Source organism: Microtus pennsylvanicus, chromosome 3 (genome assembly GCF_037038515.1).
Source record: "Microtus pennsylvanicus isolate mMicPen1 chromosome 3, mMicPen1.hap1, whole genome shotgun sequence".
NCBI classification, from domain to species: domain Eukaryota; kingdom Metazoa; phylum Chordata; class Mammalia; order Rodentia; family Cricetidae; genus Microtus; species Microtus pennsylvanicus.
The window spans coordinates 12,067,840-12,089,743 of record NC_134581.1 but is presented as its reverse complement, the minus strand read 5'-3'; the positions used below and the strand labels follow the sequence as shown (position 1 = coordinate 12,089,743).

Below are 21,904 nucleotides of genomic sequence, written 5' to 3'. Positions count from 1 at the left end.
TCCAGGGGCTTAATGGAAGGCAGGGCAAATATTTAAACACTGTCTTTGTGTGACAAGCGCCATGCTTGCGCTGTGAGTGGTCTAATGTCTACAGAAACCTGGTGTTGGAGATCAGAATGGGTCCTAGATTTGTCAGATATGTTTTCCAGAGCCTGTAAACCATGTGGGAGCATCTAAGTCCAGCTCAGGCTACTTGACTTCCCACACAATCCAAGTTCTAAACCTGCAGGCCAGAGATCAAATTCACCCTTGTCACTCAAGTGGCATCCAGGTAGCGACGGGCCCTGACCAAGCTTAGCCAAGTTCTAGAAGATGATAAATACAAAGTTACTCCCAGAGGGGTGCATAGTGGCTTCCAGGAAGCAGAAGAGGCAAAAGACACCAGGATAGCTAGAAGAGAGGCTCAGTCTACCCTCCAGAGAGATTCTGGAAAAAGAAAAGGGGAAATTACAAAGCAAAGCAAAATTCAGGACTAGGAAGTATGAGACAGAAGGGGAAAGCACAGGAGGAAGGGGCCTTAGCTCCAGTCTGCACTAACATGCCTTAGCTCTCTAGGAAGTGCCTGGACTTCAACCTCAGAGTTCTCTCCTGTAAACCCTCCAGACTGGGGAGGAGCAAGAGGGGAAAGAGGGCAGAGTTTTCCATACTTGACTAAGTTTTGACTTCTTTTTATCTCCATGTTTTTAGAGTGTTTCTGTGCCTTTAAGATAGAAATCCCAGTTTCTTCCTACTTTACACCCCAGGCTGCCTTTCTTAGATGTGGGAGCCATTTTCACAAAGCAATCTTATAAGAGGAAAGTGAGGGTTAGATCGGCAGCAACTGACAGTTGGAATTTTACACTACACAAAACAGGAATCATTTGTGTGCTTTGAGATATTAGACTGACTGAAGTTAGTATGCTTAAAAACCTGAAATAGAAGAAAATGGAGGAAAAGAAGATGGAAAAACACAGAGAGAAGACAGAAGGAGGAAAAAGAAGAGATGGAGGGGGAGAATGAAGAAAGAAGACTCGGAGGGGAAGAGAAGGAGGAAAAAAGGAAGAAGAAAAAAGAAGGTTAAGAAAGAAGAGGAAGAGGAAAAATAGGAGGAGACAGAGAATGAAGAGCTCTAGTTGCTCAATGAAGACAGACAGACAGACAGACACACACACACTTAACTTTTTCCACCATTACCAACTAGTCAAGCAGTAGCATTATAATATAAAATGTAAAATTTTCTTTTAATTCCACCAGGTTATTTGTCCACTATAACAGCTTTATTGACATATATTTTATGTATCATAAAATTCATCTTTTATAGTGTGGAATCAAATGTATTTTATTCTATTGCTGAAGTAGTACAAACACTGTTACTAGCCCATTTTAGAAATTCTCATTGCCCCAAAGGAAATCAATAGGTTTTAGTAGTCACTAGTCAATCCCAAACCTTTATCTTAACTCTCCATACATAATGCCTGATCTAAAATCCTTCCCTTTATAGGCTGTCTGTTTGGATATTTTTCACAAATACAATTGCAAAATAAATGTAGACATCTTCCTTGATGTAGTTAGAACAAGGCTCAAGGCTCATACATACTGTATTATGCATCAAAACATCCTTCCTTTTCTTCATTCTTCATATTAAGGTCAGAGCAAAAGCCAAAACTCTAGAGTAGATATATGTATGGACGTCATACACCGTGAGACTGGTTCTGATACACTGTGAAATGATTAGATGTAAATAACGAATACAAAGTGTTAGACATCAAGAAAGATGATGTCCTCACTCTTTAGTTGCAGTACATAGAGAAGTCAAACGGGAACTGAACTGGGGGGTCCCTTCCTGCTGGCCAGCTTTTCATACTGTTGGAAGGCGCTATACAGGATGCCCACAAAGTTACTGTTCTTTATCCTGTGTGCGACACTACCAACATACCTGGCAAGGTTTACCAACTGGTGCAATGGTGGGCTGATTACTATAAAGTAACCAACCACTTTCTGATTGGATTTGAGGTTCACTCAATAGGAGGGAATTGCTTCTTGGTACTACAGACATGGTCAAAGCTGATGACTTGGGGAGGTCTTAGGCTCTAGTGGGGAGGCTAATTGTCCTGTCTTACTAAATGGACATGGTGCTATGCCCTCTAAATATTTGTGTTTATACTCATAGATTAGTGCTGCTTCTCAAAATATGTTGTATATATGTATGAAATTGCAAAGGAATGAATAAATAAAGGATAGTGTTCTAACTAATAGTGTTCTGTACCCAAAACTTCAAATTAAGGGATAAATGGCGGTAGAACATTCTCTATTAGTACAAATTAATAATCACGTCTCAGGGATGGCCTTATCACAGTGAGCAGCTCCTCTCTATCACACGGCTTTTCTTCTCTCATGCCAAGCTATACGAGTCTTATTTCTTACTTAATAACTCTAGAAAATATTTCTAGATTCAGGGAGTCAGAGCTCAGCAGAGTGATCTGAGACTTCCAAAATTATTAGGAAGAAGAAAATACCCAGGTTGTTCCTTGCGGTAACCAAAATAAAGAAGAGGAAGTGGTGGAACGATAAGGTCTTTTGCATTTGAATTAGAAAATTAAAAGTAGGGCATTAAAATTAATATCAGAACATCAAAAGCAGTTTTTGTATGTTGGCATGGAGTCAGACAGCAACACAAGTGAATTACATCCAGAAAATAAAGTCATGCAGCCATTTAAATGGTACAAGTGGAAGGAAGTCTGATGTCTATGGAGAGGTCATTTCATAGCATAGACGGGTGCATCAACTGTTCCCTGGAACCTTGCTGCGAAGGCATATTGTCAGACTCCACTAGACACCTACTGACTTATGAACCTTGGAGGAGGCACGATCTATGACATAACCAGTCGTTCTGTCTCTGACTGTGCTGAAGTTGAGAACATCGCTCTGGAGCTCAACAGTGGGGGAGAGGGGCACAGCCAAAAGGAAGTTTGTGTTTAAGCTCAACCACACTGTCGACCCCAGAGAAGAAGACTACAGCACAAAGCCATCACACGAATGTCCCTAGGGTCAGTGTGACAGCATCCTCAACCTCTTTAGACTTGTGCTGGGCTTCTGGCAAAGGGCTCCAGCCTCCAGTGACCCCATGTTTGCACTCAGTAACGTGCTTGGTGCTGATGAGAGACAATGTCTCCAGCATGGAGAAAGTCTCATTGACACCTAGATAGAGCAGGAACCTACGCAAGAAGAGTAACTTCAACGTCCCATCTTCGGAAAGCACATTTGGTTTCTGAAAGACCTCGAAAGCTTTCAGCTCAACTACAACAATGAGGAAATAAATCAGAACCCTGTTCTGAAGCTGGTGACAGCAAAACTGGCAGGTTTACTTCATAAAATCATCCTGGGAAGTTTTAAGATTGTTTTGACATCCTCTCTTGATCTCCTTATAGAAAAAGAAAAAAAACCTTTTCCCTTTCCATGCCTGCACCTTGACATGCTTTTGAAGGCAGACACTTAAACTAAAAGAAAAAAAATGTCTGAAGCGCTTATAATCACTAATGGTTCTCCAAAGAGCATGGTGTTTTAACATTCTTGAAGTGTCTTAAATGCTTCCGAAGAGCTGTGCTTTGGAAGTGACAGGGTTTGGTTTGTGGAAAATGGTGATTAATTTTAAAACGGTAAGAGCTCTTTTGGGGTGCTGGAATGTTGAAGTGCACCATTTAAGGCACTTGCTTTCTACATCTTCAGAACAAAAACTGTTTAACCTTTCTGAGTTTACACAAGTTCAAGTGCACTGTGATGGCTTGTGTGGATTTCAGATGCCGTGGTAGTGGGATAGGAGAGCAATTAATTAGAGTTGAAATCAAGAGCTCCGCAGCCAGTGAGCAGGGCTCTCAGGAAGAGGGCACCCACCCACCTGCGCTCTCCAAGGAACACGGCGGTATGTATACAGCAACATCTCTGAATAAACGCTATTAATTTGCCTTCTGTGTAGGAAAACATGAGATAATTTCTTAGGAGGAATTTGTCAACAACGTAATTGCGCTAAACTGTCAGCACAGGGGACCCAGACTTTGTGCACACTCTTTTTCTTCTGCTCAGCCTGATCATGGAAAAGCAGTCAGTACAGGGCAGCAGCGTCTAAGCTTCAACTGGGCTTCTCCATCCACTCCTGTACCCCAGGCCTGACACCCGGGGCCTTTGGGAATCACAGTTTAAGTTCCGGGGACAGTTTAAGTGCTGTGCCTATTCCAACCCCAAGCCTATACACACACACACACACACACACACACACACACACACACACACGGTCTCTTTTTCTGAGCATAAGAGTCTGTTCTTCCTGGGGCACCACCCACCATTCTTTGGACACAGGGCACCTTGGGGTCCTGGAGCTCACTAAGTAGGCTAGGCTGCCTGGCTACTGAGCCCCAGGGACCCACTTGTTTCTTTCTTCCCATGGCTGAGATTGCCAGCACATTCCACCAGCCCACTTTTTACTGGGTCTGAGGATCGAATTCCAGTTCTTGTGCTTGCAAAGCAAGCAATTCACAGATCAAGCCAAACCTCCCAGCTGAGAGTCCACTCTTCAGGAGTGAAACAGTACATGGTGATTGTAATCATTCCAAAGCTGTGATTTGAGGGAATTTTCTAAGTTGCTCACCACCACTTCCTAAGCACTTTGTACATCCTTATAAGTTGTCTATCTTAAAATATCACTATTCCCCCAGAGAAAGAATAGGGCAGAAATCATAATGAAAGAAAAATACCTTCACTTCTCAGTAAAGTTTGGAAACGCTAAACATCCCAGAGATTGGCCTTCCTCATCTGCAAATTAGGGCTACAATATTCCATGGCCATAATAAGTGTAAATGAGCATTGATTGGGCCCATGGCACTTGCAACATGCCAGTTATACAAATTGCTTTGCATGTATTGAAGCTTTTTGTCTTCCTAATAACCATTAAATGTAGGGATGCTATCATTTATATACCTCCAAGGAGGAAATGGGTATATAGTTTAAATAATAACAGTCCAGGAACAGAGGAACTATTGCTGAGTCTATTACTGTTATAATGGTCTCACACGGCAGCTGCATTGAGTGTGTCGTAGCATTGCATTTAAAAGCAGTAGCTGATTTTTGTTATAGTTTTTATCTGTATTTGCCAAGGTGATATAACCGTTAAAAAATGATGTCGTTTAAACTCTAAGTAAGTAAACTGGGTTCAAAGAACGTACTATGATAACTTACATTTTACCAGCAAGGAAACTAAGGAAGAAGCTTAGTGGTGTCCAAGTTTGTGGCTAGTTACAATAAGTCACTTACATAGCATTTCCTGATTCCGAGAATGGAGTGGAGTTAATATTCCTGCCATTAGTTAATGGAGAGCAGATGGCCCGCACAGACTCCAGAGGCACCAGGGCAGGGAGCCATTCAGTGATACCTACCTGTTTTGGACAGTTTCCCAGCACTCCTGGTACTGGACGTGCTGTCACCCCTGGTCAGCACCGTGATGCCCCCAAAGCTTGCTGTCTTGGTCATGGTGGGCTTCAGATTGCGGTTGGAGCTGTCAGAGTCTGTGCTGCTCCAGGCCCGCTGCTGGTCGGACCACCTGAGCTCTGTCTCTGAGCTGCTCTGCCGACTCCCGGAAGTCCTTCCTGAGCTGTCTCGGTTACCCCTGCACAGCCATCAGAGAGATTCATGGGGACAGAGTTGTGTGTCATGATGGGGTAAGTGGGCATAGGGGCCCTTAGTAGAAGAGTCTTCTACACTCTTCTCATTGACTCTTTAAACAGACCCCCCCCCAACAGACACAAAGACACATAACGTATGACACATGGCACAAATTATACACGGGAAAACCAAACCTAGAGACACCAATATCCCTCTGCCAGTGAAGGAGACACGGTGGGAGACAAGTGATATAAAATGTAATCGTTAGCTTCTCTCTCTGAAAGTGGGTACTCCACCCTGACTTGAATCAATAATGAATTCATGCTCAGAAGTAATCATCATCTTACATAATTCTAAAAATAAATTCCCAGGAAAGAAGTTTTTTTTTCTTTTTTAGCATTAAATAATTGGCCTTGGAGAAAATCTATTTATTAATTCATTTTCCAACTTTATGTTCTGTATGATATCTTTGTTCAGCAAGATTTTGACAAAAGAGCGGTCCTGGAATTACCGTATGAACTCACACTAAGACTCTGCCCTTCCTGCGAGTTTAACCTTGGAAGTCTAAGGAGACAGCTCATTACCCTTCCAGGGTAGGGAAGTTTATCAACACAGCAGGGCTGGCACTATACTTTGGCATGAGATTTGCCAAGGGCATATCAATGGAAATTGCAAATTTCAAAGTGAAAGAACGATTCATTCAAACTACGTCCAATATAAGGGAAGCTAAAGCTGAATTTCCAGGACTCCAGAGATCCTTCAAGGAACATGCAAATGTGCATGTGTTTTCTGAGAAAATTTGTAGTTTCATTGGTTTCCATTCTCCTTAAAGAACAGCATTGTGCATGCTTACAAAGCTTTCATTTCATTTTTTCCTGCGGATACAACGCACCATTAAAGCGCCTTACTCACAGATAATAAGTGTAATTGTGACTTCACACCAGTGTGTGATGTGATGTAATCAATGCTTGAATCAAATCTCAATCCCTGATCAGAAGCTTTGTTTTCAAACAATCCTTTAAAATCAATAAAGTCGCGTTGAGACGCTAGAAGAGTGTATAGATATCTGGCAGAAATACTCCAGCCTCATGAGCAGAAGTGGCGGCGAAGGTTTAGCTCCTGCTTCAATTTATGAAACTTTTATTTGTGACTGGGAAGATTAAGAAGGAAACTGGATTTGAGACCTAGTAAAGGCAAGGAGACTTGGTATATAAAGAAAGTTGATCGCCAGTGGCCAGGTGCCTTTAATTTCCACACTCAGAAAAGTACGAAAACTATTGAGGCTGTTGTAGAGGAACTGTCTTCCCAAGGGCTCGGTTCTCCAGCCCAGTTTCTTCTTCTAACATCCAAGTTCAACGTCATTCTTTTCTTGTATAATTCTGACTATGCTGACCCATCTTTGACAAAGTGCAGCTGAATCATTTCTTAACGTCTCTGAATGAAGCAGGAATTGGACAATAACTTCTTCTACAGAGGACCTGGAATATTCTTTACAGAAAAACATTGACTTGAAAATCTGGGGTGGTCCTGAGCCTCAACACATTGAACGAGGCAGAAAGAAACCCTCTAGATGGGGGTGATTATCTGTTCAATCATCAATTTTGCCCCTTTTATCCCTTCTATTTGTGACTTCTGCACCTCCATGGCAGCATTTAGACCTGCAAGAATGCCAGTGTGGCCTAGAGTGTCTTTGCAAAAGATAGTGACCTCCGTTTTGCTTGGGTGTAGTTGGTACCCTTTGGCATGTAGAGCTGTGTCTAACAACTCTACAGGCTCATTAGACTTTAACTATATCCCCTCATTCACAAAGTGACCTAAGATATTCTTCTGTGATATCAGCTCATCTCAACATCCTAAACCAGGAGCTATTCATTTTTTAAAGTGTGAAATTTAAAGTTTCTGCTTTTAGGAGATCCCATAAGCAGAATTCAAATTAAATAGACAATTTATTTGTGGTTTCTAGATATGCACAAATTTAAATATAATTCTTATTTTTCTATCTATTGGCTAATTATCCCAATATTAGCAAGGTGGGTCCTAAAATGAATTCCAAATCTACTTGGTATGGAATCATAAATATTACAGAAAATCACCTATTCAAATGCCTCTGCCTTTTTAAAGTTCAGCTTGGTTCTTTCCAACCAACATCTAAGAAAATAATGGTCATTGGAGCTGATCCTTTTATAGATAGCAAGTAACTCGTCCCATAATAGTTATTATTATATATAATATATACATATATACATATATATATATACATAGTGTTCTGTTTCTCTGATTATTGCTTACATTTTCCTATATTTCTGAAAATTATACTTTTATTTTCCCCAATTTAGGGTAATATGTACTTGAAAGCAACCTTTGTTTCCTGAGCTCTGGGACTTAGTGACTGGGGTAAGTGATACTGTGATTGCTTCCCTAATTATACTATAGCTCGACTATGAGCTGACTTGGGAACTGTGTCAAAGGAACTATCTGTTTGAAGGCTTGCATCTAATCTGTATCACAGAGTATGTGATTTCAGGGTCTGGGTTTCCAATGGAGAAATTCAAGGTCATTTCTCTTAAACATTCAAAAATGCAAGGGGAATATCTAATGATGCGCAGGGAACTTGCTAGAGTTGTCAGTGTTCAGCCTAGGAAAGTTAGAACTGAGGAAATGAGGAATTCATTTTACTTTTCTTTTTTGCTGATGCCTGATGAAAGAATAAACCTCCCTGAATGAGGAAGACCTCAATTCAAGCCGCTAGCCAAAGGCGTTGTACCAGCACACTTTTCTTCTTTGCTGGAACTAGTAAGAGTTTGTTTGGGGTTTTAGCTTTCTTCTACCAGAGATGAACCTGATATTTAGAAATATATCCATATATACATAGTAGATACTGAATATTTAAAATGCTTTATTATAGTTGTGTGTGTGTGTGTGTGGTGTGATGCATGTACCAAGTCCTGTGTGTGTAGCTCAGAAGACAACATACAGGAGTTAGTTCTCTCTTTCTACTACGTGGATCCTGGGAATTGAACTTGGGCCATAAGGTAGGACCTGATACTGAGTATTTTTTAATAACGCTGTTTAAAACTGGCCTTATAAAGCATGTCAGGCAGACATGTAAGAGCGTGGTGAAAAATGTGGATGGCCCCTCTGCTCTCAAAGAGGTGTTAGCCTAAAACAGAACTCAAAAAAGAATTCCTTCCTTCCCCTTACTCTGCAGATCTTGGTTTAAATAGTCCATTATCATGGAAAGAAACCTCACAATTTCCTTTTATAAATGAAATAGATGCTTAAAATAATGTTTGAAATACTGTGAGGGACAGCAGTGGTTTAAAAACCAGCCTCCCTAGTAGAGCTATCACCTGGATAGTTCCCAGAATTGGGAATGTACATATAACTGTAGCCTTCCAGAGAAATCTGAACTCTGCTTAATTTGTCAAAGTGGGTTTGAAAGTGTTCAACGAATTTTAATGGAGAATCCTCCACGTAAAGACACTTCCGGGAAGACCCCAGGAGGAGAATACACAGAGCGATGGCTTCCCAGTGCTAATTCTCACTGTCTCATTGTGTAACAAACGCTACAAGAAGAGAATTGAATGGATTCTATCCCATGAACAGAAATATTGCATGCTAACACTTATATTTCACGCGGATTCTGCCACATCATCCGAAAACACAGTTTATAAAAGTAAACCATACCAACCGAAAGAGCTGTCTTTTCTTATAGGTCTCATTGCATATGTGAATGTCTTCCTGGAGCCTACTGGGAATGAAAAAGATGACGTTTATGACACAAAGCCCAAGGGTTTGCAATGCCCTATACGGGAAGGGTGTGCACTATATCACAGCATGCCTTGTGTGTAAGCCAATCCCACGTGTTAGGATTTCCCTGTGTGATGTTAACGTTCATTTGAGCAAATTCACGGCAGCATGTAAGGATGTAGTCCCTAGTCTATGTTAGATAGAGCGTTAAAGGAAAAAATGTGGACACAGGGAAAGGGAAATGCAAGAGGCTGGTAGACACAGGATAGAAATTTCATTAAACACAATTGTTGGGATTTTCTTCAAGAGAACTATAAAATTGTTTATTAATCCCTTGGACTCAACTGGAAATATGAGAATTCCAGAAGTAAGTGTCCATATACATTTTATTTTTCCTGGAGGGACATTCAATTTGATGTTTGATGTTTCTTTCTTGGACTATCAGGTCATGTACTTATAGGCAATGAACACATATGACCAGTTCTTAGACTGTTGACTATGATCCAACTTGAATACCTTGGGCAATTAAGAATCAATGAATAGTATTAGAGAATATTGTAGGGGCATGATTGGTTAGATGGCTTAGAAATATGTTCCCATGAAAGTAAACTGTCAATACTCTGTCTGGTACAGGTGTAAAATTTTGAAATGCCTCAGGTCACCACCAAGGTAGTCAGTTATGAACTCTCAGTTTTACTGTAAAGGGGAAACAGGTGCCTCAAACTGGAACGATCATATTTTATCTATTTTTATTCCACCTGAAAGAGGTGATTCTCTCAACATTTCCAACTAACACTGTGACTTCTTTCTTGTAGTTACTAGTTATCCATAATATCCGGTTTAAAGTCTGAGTAAGAGTGTTTAATCAACTTCAATTTTGGTCAGACTTAGAGGGACACCCATTATACTGACACTTGCAATCAAATTAAGAGCCGCTTTAGTTACGAATCCTGTGTTTCTAAATTAAGTTCGGATTTTGATTAGTCTTAAATGTGGCTAGCACAGCTCACGCGCTTGCTTCACTTATCTGGAATCCACATAATTGAATCATGGGAACGTTTCAATAGCTGTGACGGTTTGAAGCTGTATCAGAAGGGTAAGTTCTGAAAGGTTAAGTTTAACAGGGTTGCCCTTAACCCGAAGACGTTCTCCACACTGTTTCTCCAGTACCCCCCCCCCCCACGCCCAAGGCTTAAGCCAGGCAAACTGATTAATATGAAGGCATTGTGGATAAAGTTTTCACCTCAGCCCTTTCAGGAAGACAGGGAGACTGTTACAATTTGAAATTTAAAATCATAGTAATTTAATTTCTTTTGGCATAGCTAGTTAAGGTGATAAGATGTAAGAAATGGCTGAAAACACTTTCAGCAGCCTGGCCAGTAAGCCGGAGAAGCTGCATGCCCACACGGTCTCCACTCTTATCCCACGTCAAGGTGGCAGGGATTACATGGGAGAGCCTAAAACAGAGACTTCAGTGGAAAATGCCCAAGCCTCTGTATGGAAGTAACTGAGAAAACTTCTTCCCCAAATCAAAGTCTTTTTAAACAGATCAAGTAACATATACGTGACTATATAGGTGTGTATCCGTTGATATATGTGTGCTTTCATACATATATTCAAGTACACACTTATATGTGCAATACGTATGAACATGAGAATGTAAAGGACACACGACAAACCGTTCCTCGAAAGACACAAGAAACATAAATTTCATTTTACCTGTTGTCCAAAAATAGACTTTCCTGGGAGCAAACTGACTGAAAAATAAAAATAAAAACAGGGCACCATGTCAGATGTGCTGGATTGGCGGAGCTCTCGCAAATCCTTGCCTGATTTTAAAGCTACTTTCCCTTCCTAGGGGGAAAAGATTAAGAAAATTATGCACAAAAGATGAGAACTTTAAAAGGAGAGAAATAGGTTAGTGTCGCTGGCAGAATAACCAGTTCTCAGCAGCACGGGGTATTTTCCCATCAGGAACTCTTCAAGTATGAACAGATTAAGTTCCAGGTCAGGATCAAGGTCAAAGAGAAACGGGGGTGAAACAGCTGGAGAGACCAGGGACTGTTGAGTCCCGAGCAGCCATGTACACCGGTCAAGGGCATGGGTTCAAACCAAGAGAGAAGAAGCAGATTTGCCGTGATCCTCCTAGGGATGGCAGAGCTGTGAACCCACATCCTGACATCCCTGCCTCAGAGAGGCGTCCCTGCCTCAGGGAGACACGTCCTCATGGAAGAGAGAGACTTATCGCAAGTCTCTCCAAACTGAAGAAATGTCATCAATTATTAATCTGAATGAAAGGGAGGGGCAGGACAGAAGACAAGCCTTGGCCAATTGAAGCTAATGTAAAAAATGCTATCAAGTGTTTTTTCTCTGCCTTTTCACAGAGAAAGCCAACAGCTTTCTTGTTTTGCTTCCTTTACTGAACTAACTCTAGGGAAGATAAAATTCTACCATCATTATCTAGATGGTATCCGAGAAAAGATGAATCTGGTTAAATTTAAACAAAGGAAAAGAGAAATCCATGTAAAGCAGAGATGTGCGCACGTAACAGCACACTGTGCCTGGGAAATAATAGGAACTATTTTCAATGTTAGGTGTTTATCTATCTACCTACTTAAGCACCATTTTCCGTGTACAGATTTCAAAAAGTAAGTGACCTACAAAAGGGATAAATAGGAACCTAGTGGGTCCATTACTCTACAGAAATAGCAATGACTCTTTGGCAGTTCTTTGTGCAAGTGTGCACATATCCATGTCTGTCTGTGCACATATGTATGCATATGTGTGAAGGCAGAGGACAAGTTCAGGTGTTGTTCCTCAGGGGCTGTCAATGTTTTATTTGCTTGGCTGGTTGCTTAAAAACTATTTTGTATTGTGTGTGTGTGTGCGCGCGCACGTGTGTATTTGGTATGAACGTGTGTGTATGTGTGCATGTCAAGGCGCATGTGTGGAGCTCAGAAGACAACTAACAGGAGTCAGTTCTTTCCTTTCTTCAGGTGTGTATTTGGGGATTGTGCTCAGGTTGTCAGGCTTGGTTACAAGTGCCTGTACCTGGTGAGCCATCTCACCGATCTCCACCTGGCTTTTATGAACAGGGTCTTTCACTGACTTAGAACTCACCAAGAAATCTAGGCTTGTTGGCCAGGGACCTTGGAATCTACCTGTTTCTGCCTCCCTATGGGAATTACAAACATGTGACATCATGCCTTCGAGTTTCTTGGTTGAATTTGGGGAGGGGGCGTCAAACTCATGCCTATGTTCTTTGCCAACTGAGGCATCAACCCAGCCCCGTTAGCAATTCTTCACATTAAACTTGCAGTTCACGAAACCAGCTCTCAGAGAGGCAAGTCAGGTACTGTTCTCCATGTTCATTCTGACAGTGAAATCATTTCTTTCCACTAAGCCAAAGGTTCTGTTTAGACATGGTGTCTCCTCAATGGTTGGGAAGAAGTCAGTGTGCTTCATAATGTTACCACCAGGCCCTGGAAGGTGGAGATTCAACCTATTTGAGGAAGTTGATCAAAGACATTCTGACATCTTAACCACAAAACGTTTGGGGAGGAGACATTAAACAGCTTCAATTCTTTGAATGAAAAATCAAGACACCAACAAATCAAAGATACTTGTCCGCAATAAACATCCTTCAAAAGTAGGCATCTGAGTGTTTGGAAAGATCCTCCCCAGGATCCCCACATTCTCCTAAGTGAGACAGCTATGGGCTGTGACTCAGTAGCTGGTGGAAATAAACTTTGGAAAAGGGAGTATTAATAACTTGCACATTTAATGGCAGAGAAAGATGAAAGTGTCACAGTCATTAAGTGCAACATTTAAAGCTGTCACTTACGTGCACACCCGAATATTTAAAAGGCTCTTTTTTTTTTCCAAAGAAGAAAACGGTTTTGTTTAATGGATTAGAATTCTCCCCCACATCTCACCCCCACTGTGCTCACAGCCTGTGCCCTCTCTGCAGCTCTCAGAGGACAGACCCCACACTTTCTGGAGGGTCACCAGGAGCCTTCTGGGAGCTCCATCAACACACAAATGTCCTCAAAAAATACCTTCCAGGCAAGACAGCCTTCCTCAAATATTCTGCCTTGTTAACAAGTCTTCCCAAGGTTAGTAACATCAGGTGAAAAGGACCAGAAAATGGGATTAAATTGTCACCAAAGAAATAATTATTTTTTTCAAATATGACTGACAGTAGAGATTTACTGCTTTATTATTTGAGAGCTAAATTTGTCTGTATACTTACAACTTTTTGGCTCTCAGATAGCAGTCTTATCTCAAGATACCAAACTTTGAAAACCATATTTGAAATTGTTTCTAGCATATCTCCAAGGCAACATGCCTATTTTGTTCATGTGGCTGCATATATAAAGACACAGACAGGCACACATGCGCACTGCTTCTCAAACACATACACTCACATCTGAGGCACCAAGACGCTTCCCCAAAACACCCAAGAGTAGTTCTAATTTTAAAATAAACTTGAGTTTTGCTAAAGTGTAAATGAGATGTCCCAATTCTCTAGTGTTAGCTCAGGTAGGGAAAGATATACTCATACTCAATATTTGAATAGCCACCATTTAAATAATAATTGTTGAGCAAAACTGGATTTGTTCATTCTGGGTTTTATAATTATGAGAAAATAAAATCAAAGAATAGTTAGAATAAAGATTTCATTTCTAAAATACAGGGTCCTTATGCTGGATCCTTTGTATTGGCTTAATAGTTGACTTACTGTAAAGTAACTATTATTTTGTGGAAAATGGTCTTTTCATGGTGAATATTAATCAACATTCTGAGCGGTGATAGGGTCAACCAGCTAGGGAACTGCACGTGCATAGCCCCTATAATGTGGGCTGTCACCGTGCAAGCAGTGAGGAAGATGTCTTAAGGTGCATGTGTGTTCAAGAAAATTCAGGTGGCCATGTTCCATCCTTGAAATTTTGAGCTGATAGATGCTGTGGTAACATCTCCTTACTCCTGAGTCACCTCTTGCCTTCTTCCTCATTAACACAGCCTTCCCACATTGTTCTGGGGTTATTCTGTATAGTGTGAGGGGAAACGGGCACCTCCAAGGCCACATCCTCAAAGAACATTGCTTCCATTTCTCTCATGAATCACATTCTGTGGGGAAAATGAACTGCCATTTCTGGAGACATGTCACGGTCTCCATCCAGGAAAGCTCGCCTTGAAGAAAATTGCCAACTACAGACTGGTCCCAATTCACAAGGGTGGCCTGTCAGTCGCCACATGAGTGAATTTATGAACAGTTGGCAGTTCCTCAGCCAAACCTAACGGGTCAGGGGTTAGCGAGGGACCGGCAATAGCTTGGCACCTAAGCCCTGTCACACTTAGATCTGCTTTTCAGTTGAAAAGATGTCCTTCCTCCCTGTGGCCAGTGAAGCTTATCATGGTCAAAAGTGCCTCAAGTGCTTTTCCTGGGACCTCTGTCTCCAGAGAAGGGAAGCCTTGTATGCCCCTTCTCCCTGTGGCCATCTTCCTGGGGGTAAGAATCGTGGATTCCATTCCTATTCCAGACAGGCATCTGAGGCAGTGTTTCCTGGCACCCAGCTCCAACAATGGGCATAACCTTATAAAGATAATAACAAAATACCCTGTCTGTGTGATGGGCATTTGTGTCTCAATCTATTGACACATTCCTAAAACATTTGACTTGTTAGAAGCAGAGCGTCAGGGGAAATCGCCTGTATGTAGGTAAGTACACATACAAAAGAGAAGGGGGGTAAAGACTAGAAGACAAATCAACATTCTGGAGAAGCTGTCTCTGTGAAGGGCTTCAGAAGCAAATGGGTTGCCCCTCAGCTCACCACGTTCTGCTCTCTCATGACAAGGTCAAAAATGTGTGTCCTTTATTCTCTTATCCGGTGAGAGTATGTATCCTGGTGCATTCTGACCATAACAAAAGTCAATGTAGTCCACTCATATTTTCTAGACTTGCACCCATACCCCCAGCTATGCTAACCTCTATTCTCCTCTCCCATGCTCTCTTAATTTAAGAGCTCTGGGCCAGAGTACTCAATCACTAAACTTCTATGTCAGTGTGTTCAAGAAGCATGAGGTAGGGAGGATAGAAGGGTGGAACCCACACAGCAGATGTTGCCCCTTCTGCAGTATCAAGCTATAGAATCATCATGAGTGTGTGTGTGTGTGTGTGTGGGTGGGGGGGTGCTGACACTTGCTTTGGCTTCAAGCGGTGTCCTCAAAACTGAGGAGCAAAGCCCAAGTATCCTGTTGGCTTGGTGTGCCCTCCAGCAACAAGCCACAATAACAGAGATTTGGTCTGACTGAACATGCTGGAAATGTTGTCCACTGAGGACCACACTGAAGCCTCCTCCACAGGTTGCAGAGATCAGGCTCCCTAACAACTAAGGAAGTTCCCAAGGACTCCATAGAATAGAAAGCTGTGGAAATTTCTCAGTGTTTTCACTTGTTTGTAAATCCAGTTTTAATTTTCATATTTTCATTTTTATCTAACTTAATTCCATTTGGTCTTGAGCATAATGGGTAAAAACTTATTTTTAAATCACAACCACATTTTCTTTGTTTGGCTTTGAATTAAAAGGAGGTTTTCTGTGATTGTTGTGATTATTGCTTTAACAAATTGTTCACAGATTTGATTTGATCTGAAATCAAGAATGGAATCAAATATTATCATCTAGCTTTGGTATGAGGAAGTGTTCATATCTGCTAAGAATTCGGAAGGTACTTGGTGTGTGCTCGTGTGCACATGTGCACATGCCTCTGTGCAAGCATGTGTGTGCAGTATTTGCACATGTGTATGTCTGGATACTTGTAGGTTCTTGTACTGCTCTCTACCTTGTTGTTTGTAGTTGGGGTCTGTCAGTGAGTCAGGAGCTTACAAGTGGACTAGACTGCCTGGCCAATGAGCTCTCGGGATCTGCCTGTTTCTGCCTCCCTAGCGCTTATGTTATGAAAGCCTGCCTCCATGCCTGCCTTCTACAGGGTGCTGGGATCCAAACTCAGGTTCTTCTGTTTGCACAGGAAGCATTTTACTCACTGGGTCATGTCTGTGTCCCTAATGTTGTTGTTGTTGTTGTTTTTTAATTCACCAATAAGTGATCTGTTACCTACTATGGATGTAAAGGGATTTCGGAACCTAACAACCCTTTCTATACTGACTGTCTCTTTTAGTGACCCAGATTATATCTCTATCCCTGAGAGCACACGCAGACTCTCGGTCTGTTTGCACCACAACCCTGAGCCAGGTTCTTTCCCGGAAACATTGCTGTTTTCTGCTTTGTGACTCGCTCTTGGTCCCGGCCTCTGTCTTCCCTGCCAGCTCTCTCTGAGAAAGGAGGGGCCTTTCTGCTGACGGAAGGACCCATACTCAAGAGGCAATTAAAACAACTACTCACATCGTGTGCAAATATTCTCTCCCTCACTCTCTGATATTCCTCTTCTCTCTCTTCAATTGATTTACTTCGTCTGTCATCTCTAAATGGATGCATTCTGTTTTGCTGAACAGAGAAAAGAAATCAGGAGGGTTATCCATGTTGAGCTGTCAAGCAACTGTCAACTGAGAATAATAAATGCTCATTTAGATAACTGGAGCCTGACAAGCCCCACCCCCCTGCTCCCTGAGGAGGCTAGGCTGGGGGATATGAGCTTAAGTATGCATGTTTATCTCTGTGTGTGATATGTGTGTATGCATGTGTATGTTTATGCTTGTGTGTGCATTCATGTGTGTGTGGTGTATATATGTGCAGGTATGTGTGTATATCTCTGTGTGTGCTATGTGTGTATGTGTGTGTTATATGTACATGAGTATGTATGTTTGTGATCTCTTTGTATTGATGTGCATGTGTGTGTGAATGTATGTATGTGTGAGTGTGATGTGTATATGTGTGTTTATCTATGTGTTTGTGTGTGTGGTTGCATGTGTGTATGCATCTATGTTCATGTGTGTGTATGTGTGTGGGTGTGTATATCTGTGTATGACATGCTGACATAAGAAAGATTGCTACTCCCAGTTCGTCTTCTATAGAGCAAAGTAGAATAAATATTTAGAAAATAAGCAGCCTTGCTCATGCCTTGGGAATTGGTCCAGAAATTGGATGGCCAGGGATAGTCTTTTCCCCCTTTTTTGAGTGTGCCTGACCCCAACAGGAGGCAAACTGTTGATGGGAAAGAGTGAAGAGTGAGTTCAGGGTGTCTGAGGTAGGAAGTGGTTGTGCACATTCGGGATCTCAAGAAAGAACAAAAAAGCAGAGAAAGTGGGAGTCTGAAAGGCACTTGTAGATAGTCTCTGGCTCCTAAGGCTTCTTTGTTGCCCCAGTGGCTGGCTCTGTAAATTGCATGGGGGCATAAACTCTGCTTAGAAACCCTGTGTGTTGATAACGGCCAATGCCGGTGCAAAGAGAGCTAAAATAGCAGTCCAAAGGACCCAGCATGAGAACTGCGAGTCCTTGTCCTCTCTGACCCACTCCCTGCATCTCAGCTGCCCTCCCACCTATTCGCCATTCTGAACTAAGCGCATTCATTCATACGCTCACCAGACACCCATGGAGTACACAACACAGGCATGTTTTGGAGTCAACAAGAGTCCCGGTGCAGCTCAGGGCTGGGGCAGCAGTGGTGGGAGACAAGGAGGTACAATGAGAAATAGACTTTTTCTTTTTCTTTCTTTCTTTTTTACAAAGAAAAACATATGTTCAGAGATGCACAGGCAGGCTCAGGGTGACTCACCTGAGTAATTAATACGAGACCTTGAGTGAGATACATATTGTCTTACCTTTATAAACTTTAAAGAAAAGGCATGTTTCAAAAATATCTATTTGGATTATCAGACAACAAGTACAGTTGTCAGGGCAGTCTCCTGACTTTCTGATGTTCTGTCATTATTATTTTTTCTTTTCTTTTTTTTTTTTTTGGTTTTGTCATTTACTTAGTCTTCTTGCTTGTAACCTCCCTCCCTCCTGCCCACGCAGAGAAGAGATTCAGTGAGGTCTCTTTACCTTTGCTCAAGGACCATGATTAGGGCTGTTCTAGAATGACATTGTTTTGTCACAGGCAAAATACACAAGGTTCAGTTTCTGCTACACTTCATGCAAACGAGCAAACACATTACATAGACCATAAAACACAAGAAGAAGGGTGGGGGGCTAGAATGTAAACTCGATGCTTTTCTGTGAAGACTTATTTTTAGGATAGTTGTAAAATCCTCCTGTCCTCACCATAACAAGGTATGTTCTTTACAGCTACACCGGTGGCTCATCGGTCCTCATTGATAATCCAGCTCAAATTGTGCACAACGGAAGGAAGGACAGAGCTGTAGGGAGTGGAGCGACTGGCAGAGTTACACAGACATCTGGAAATGCAGCTGACAAGCTTATCCCCACAGCTCGGAGCCTGCAGCATCCCGACCCCCACCACAACATGCAGCAAAGACTGCGCCAAGCACCACCCATGCAGCCCAACACAGAGCCACTGCTAAGCAACTGAGGCAACACCATGTGGCTACCCACTGAATGCCAGAGGGGAAGGCAATGGAGGCCAAGGGATTGGAGAGAGGGCAGCAGCGGTTGTCAGAGGCAGGAGGGGGTAGCTGGGAAGCAGGAGGGGACAACAAAGGTACAACAAGAACATCAGTCAGCCCACCTTCAAAAACAACAACGTCAGCCACTCTCAAACTTGAGAACCAACCTGATTGTCTTCTTTATCAATACTAGAGTTATCTCGCTTCAAGATAAACCGCTTCTGGGATTCTTCACTTTTTTCATCTTTTAAATGTTCACAAAACCTTTGCTCTGGTCTGCCAGCAAAGTAAAACATAGCAATAAAAAAACTATTTTTCCCATCTGATTAAACTTAGTTCTTTGTGTGTTTTTCCCCCAAAGTGGCATTTAACTTAAAAGAGAGAAAGGAGAGAGAGGAGATGGGTTTATTCTTGGCTGTGAAATTCGAATTGCTGGCAATGGACAGCATAACTTGTCACTTTTACATGTGGGTTACAATACCTTTTATTATTTCCAGTTCAGAATATTGCTTGCTGCATGCCCATCTCCAGGGATGAACATATAGAAACCAGTGAAAGCTCCCAACACATACAGGGCTTCAATATTTTTCTTTGGTGTTTTGACTTTTGGTGACTCCTGAACACATATAATTTCCTCATGTGTATCCTTACTTTTAATTTTTATATATTCTGGCATTTGGGGATTCATTCTAGAGGCTCTAGAAAAGGCTCTAACTCTGAGCTGCATCCCCAGCCCTCTTTATCCTTTTAGAGACCTGGTCTCACTGAGTTGCAGAGACTGGCCTTGAACTCACTTTGTAGCTCAAGCTGATCTTGAGCCAATGGCCTACTGCCTCAGTCCCCTAAGTGCGTGGAATTACAGGTTGTACCACCAGGTCCAGCTAAATATTCATGCTTAAAACACAGAATCCATCCTTTCATCTACACATAGTGACTGCCTCTTAGCACATTCTGAGAATCCTTGGAGTCTACTCTGAGAGCTTTGTTTAAATAATGCTATTTCTCTTCTCCCCAATAACGAATTTTCTGGAAGCCTGCTTCTTTAGCTTCTGACCTTCTGGTCTACATCTTCTAAATCAGGTCAGTAATTAAGAAAAGCTGATGATATTTAAACAACCGATTAGCTGATTGGTGTGAAGGAAAGGATCTAAGTAGTTGCATACTACTGACTGGCCAATTGATTTTGCAAAACCTCTTAATTATTAGGGGTGCGCTCCCTATGATTGGCACTGCAATCACCCTAAACTCCACGAATGAGTTGGGGCTTGGGATCATCACAGAGAACATGCTGAAGTGTTTATCTCTAGGTTAAGAATGGCTGCCTCATGACTTCTAGAGTTCCTGCCTCTGCTTGGTTTCTGATATCACAGACAGAGGAAGCCATCTTATACTGGCTGTGTTCTAAAATGGGTGACCAGCAATTAAGAAATGTTTTCTCACAAACAGCACTTTGGTGACAAAGGAAAGGCTTAAGTGTCTCATTCAAGTCAGAATGAGAAGCATCCTCTCTTCAACCCCTGTCCATACATTAGACCGTAGCAGATGAGCAGGCGCGAGGAGAAAAGCTCGGCTGGTGCCTGCTACACTGCACAAGATTTATAAAATGATGCTATCCTGTTGGTAAAAGTGGAGTACAGCAGGGGATTTTCTTTTAGGATGAGGAAAGCATCCCTCAGTGATTATTTTGATTTCCATAACTATAGATTTGCCCATGACACCACAGTCCTCAAACAGCATGTGCAGTCCCTCTGATTGTACAGTGCACAATGGACTGGAGGTGAAGTCTGGGGGTGGGTTTCACCCCTCAACTTAAAGAACCAAGAGGCCTCATCACATCATCTTAATGATCAATGCAGATGTTTTTTTTTTTTTTTTACCAAACTTAAAATATAACAAATGATCTGGAAGTGGAAATCATATGTTAGAGATAAACAAATTTGATACAGGGTAGTCAGTGGATGTGTGGGTTCCTTACTATACAATGGAGTCATGATGACAACATGATCAGTTATAGTTCAGGGTAAATGACAACCCTGCCAAATGATTTAGGGCCCTGGTATTTCCAACCAACACTTCTTTGGTTATTATATCATTTTCCCCCAACAGCACATGAAATGAGGATGTCAACTGAAATAACGATGTTGATTACATCAATGTTAATTACATCATATCAATGTTAATTAGTCTCTTTTGATATCCTCAGGCACTAGTCTGTTAAGTCCTAATAAATGAAATTATTTGCTTAAATTTACAGCTATCCTTTTTGTATTCTAACAGTCTGCAAATATTCACACACAAATGAGAGGACCTCAGAGCAGAACATTTTGATGCATGAGCACAAAGGTGAATTTGTTTAGTCTAATTTCTTCTTTGAAGATAAAATTTGAGTATTTGAGTGCGAATTCAGAATACTAGCTGGCAGGTAGTTTATGTGGGTTGGACACGGCTGTGGGATAATGCTCTTGTACATTGTAAAGATTAGCCACTTGTACTGGTTTAATAAAACACTGATTGGCCAGGCAGGAAGTACAGGCAGGGCAACCAGATTAAGAGAATTCTGGGAAGAGGAAAGGCAGAGTCAGTCCCCAGCCAGATACATGGGAAGCAAGATGAGAATGCCTAAGTGGGAAAAGGTACTAAACCACATGGCTAAACACAGACAAAAATTAAAGGTTAATTTAAGTTGTAAAAGCTACTTAATAATAAGTCTGAGCTAACAGACCAAAGAGTTTATAATTAATATAAGCCTCTATGTGTTTCTTTGGGACTAAAGGGCTCTTGGACCAGGCAGGACAGAAACTTCCATCTACATGACACTGTTTCCTTATAAGCCTTAATCCTTAGTGGCTATCTCCAAACCTAGTGCCAGGGAAACACTCTGCTAAATGAATGAATGAATGGATGGATGGATGCATGCATGCATGCATGACCATTTAGCCTAGCTGTGTACAAGTCATGATAGCTCAAGGACTGATAAAGAGTCACTCAGTCAGATATGAG

General features: G+C 41.7%; 1 protein-coding gene across 35 annotated transcripts in view; it reads right to left on the bottom strand.

Annotated features, from left to right (window-relative positions):
- The window catches only part of Arpp21 (cAMP regulated phosphoprotein 21), a 161,502-nt gene that overhangs the window by 66,565 nt on the left and 73,033 nt on the right, over positions 1–21,904 (bottom strand). For 9 of the 35 annotated variants that reach the window (XM_075964356.1, XM_075964354.1, XM_075964353.1 and 6 more), the window contains 4 exons: positions 19,072–19,180; positions 11,101–11,138; positions 9,323–9,382; positions 5,406–5,635 (listed from right to left, as the gene is read on the bottom strand). In XM_075964356.1, the coding sequence (XP_075820471.1) occupies positions 5,406–5,635; positions 9,323–9,382; positions 11,101–11,138; positions 19,072–19,180 (437 nt within the window). Of the gene's footprint in view, positions 1–5,405; positions 5,636–9,322; positions 9,383–11,100; positions 11,139–16,784; positions 16,887–19,071; positions 19,181–21,904 lie in introns of all 35 variants that reach the window. The other 26 variants (XM_075964338.1, XM_075964342.1, XM_075964339.1 and 23 more) reach the window with 8 other exon arrangements.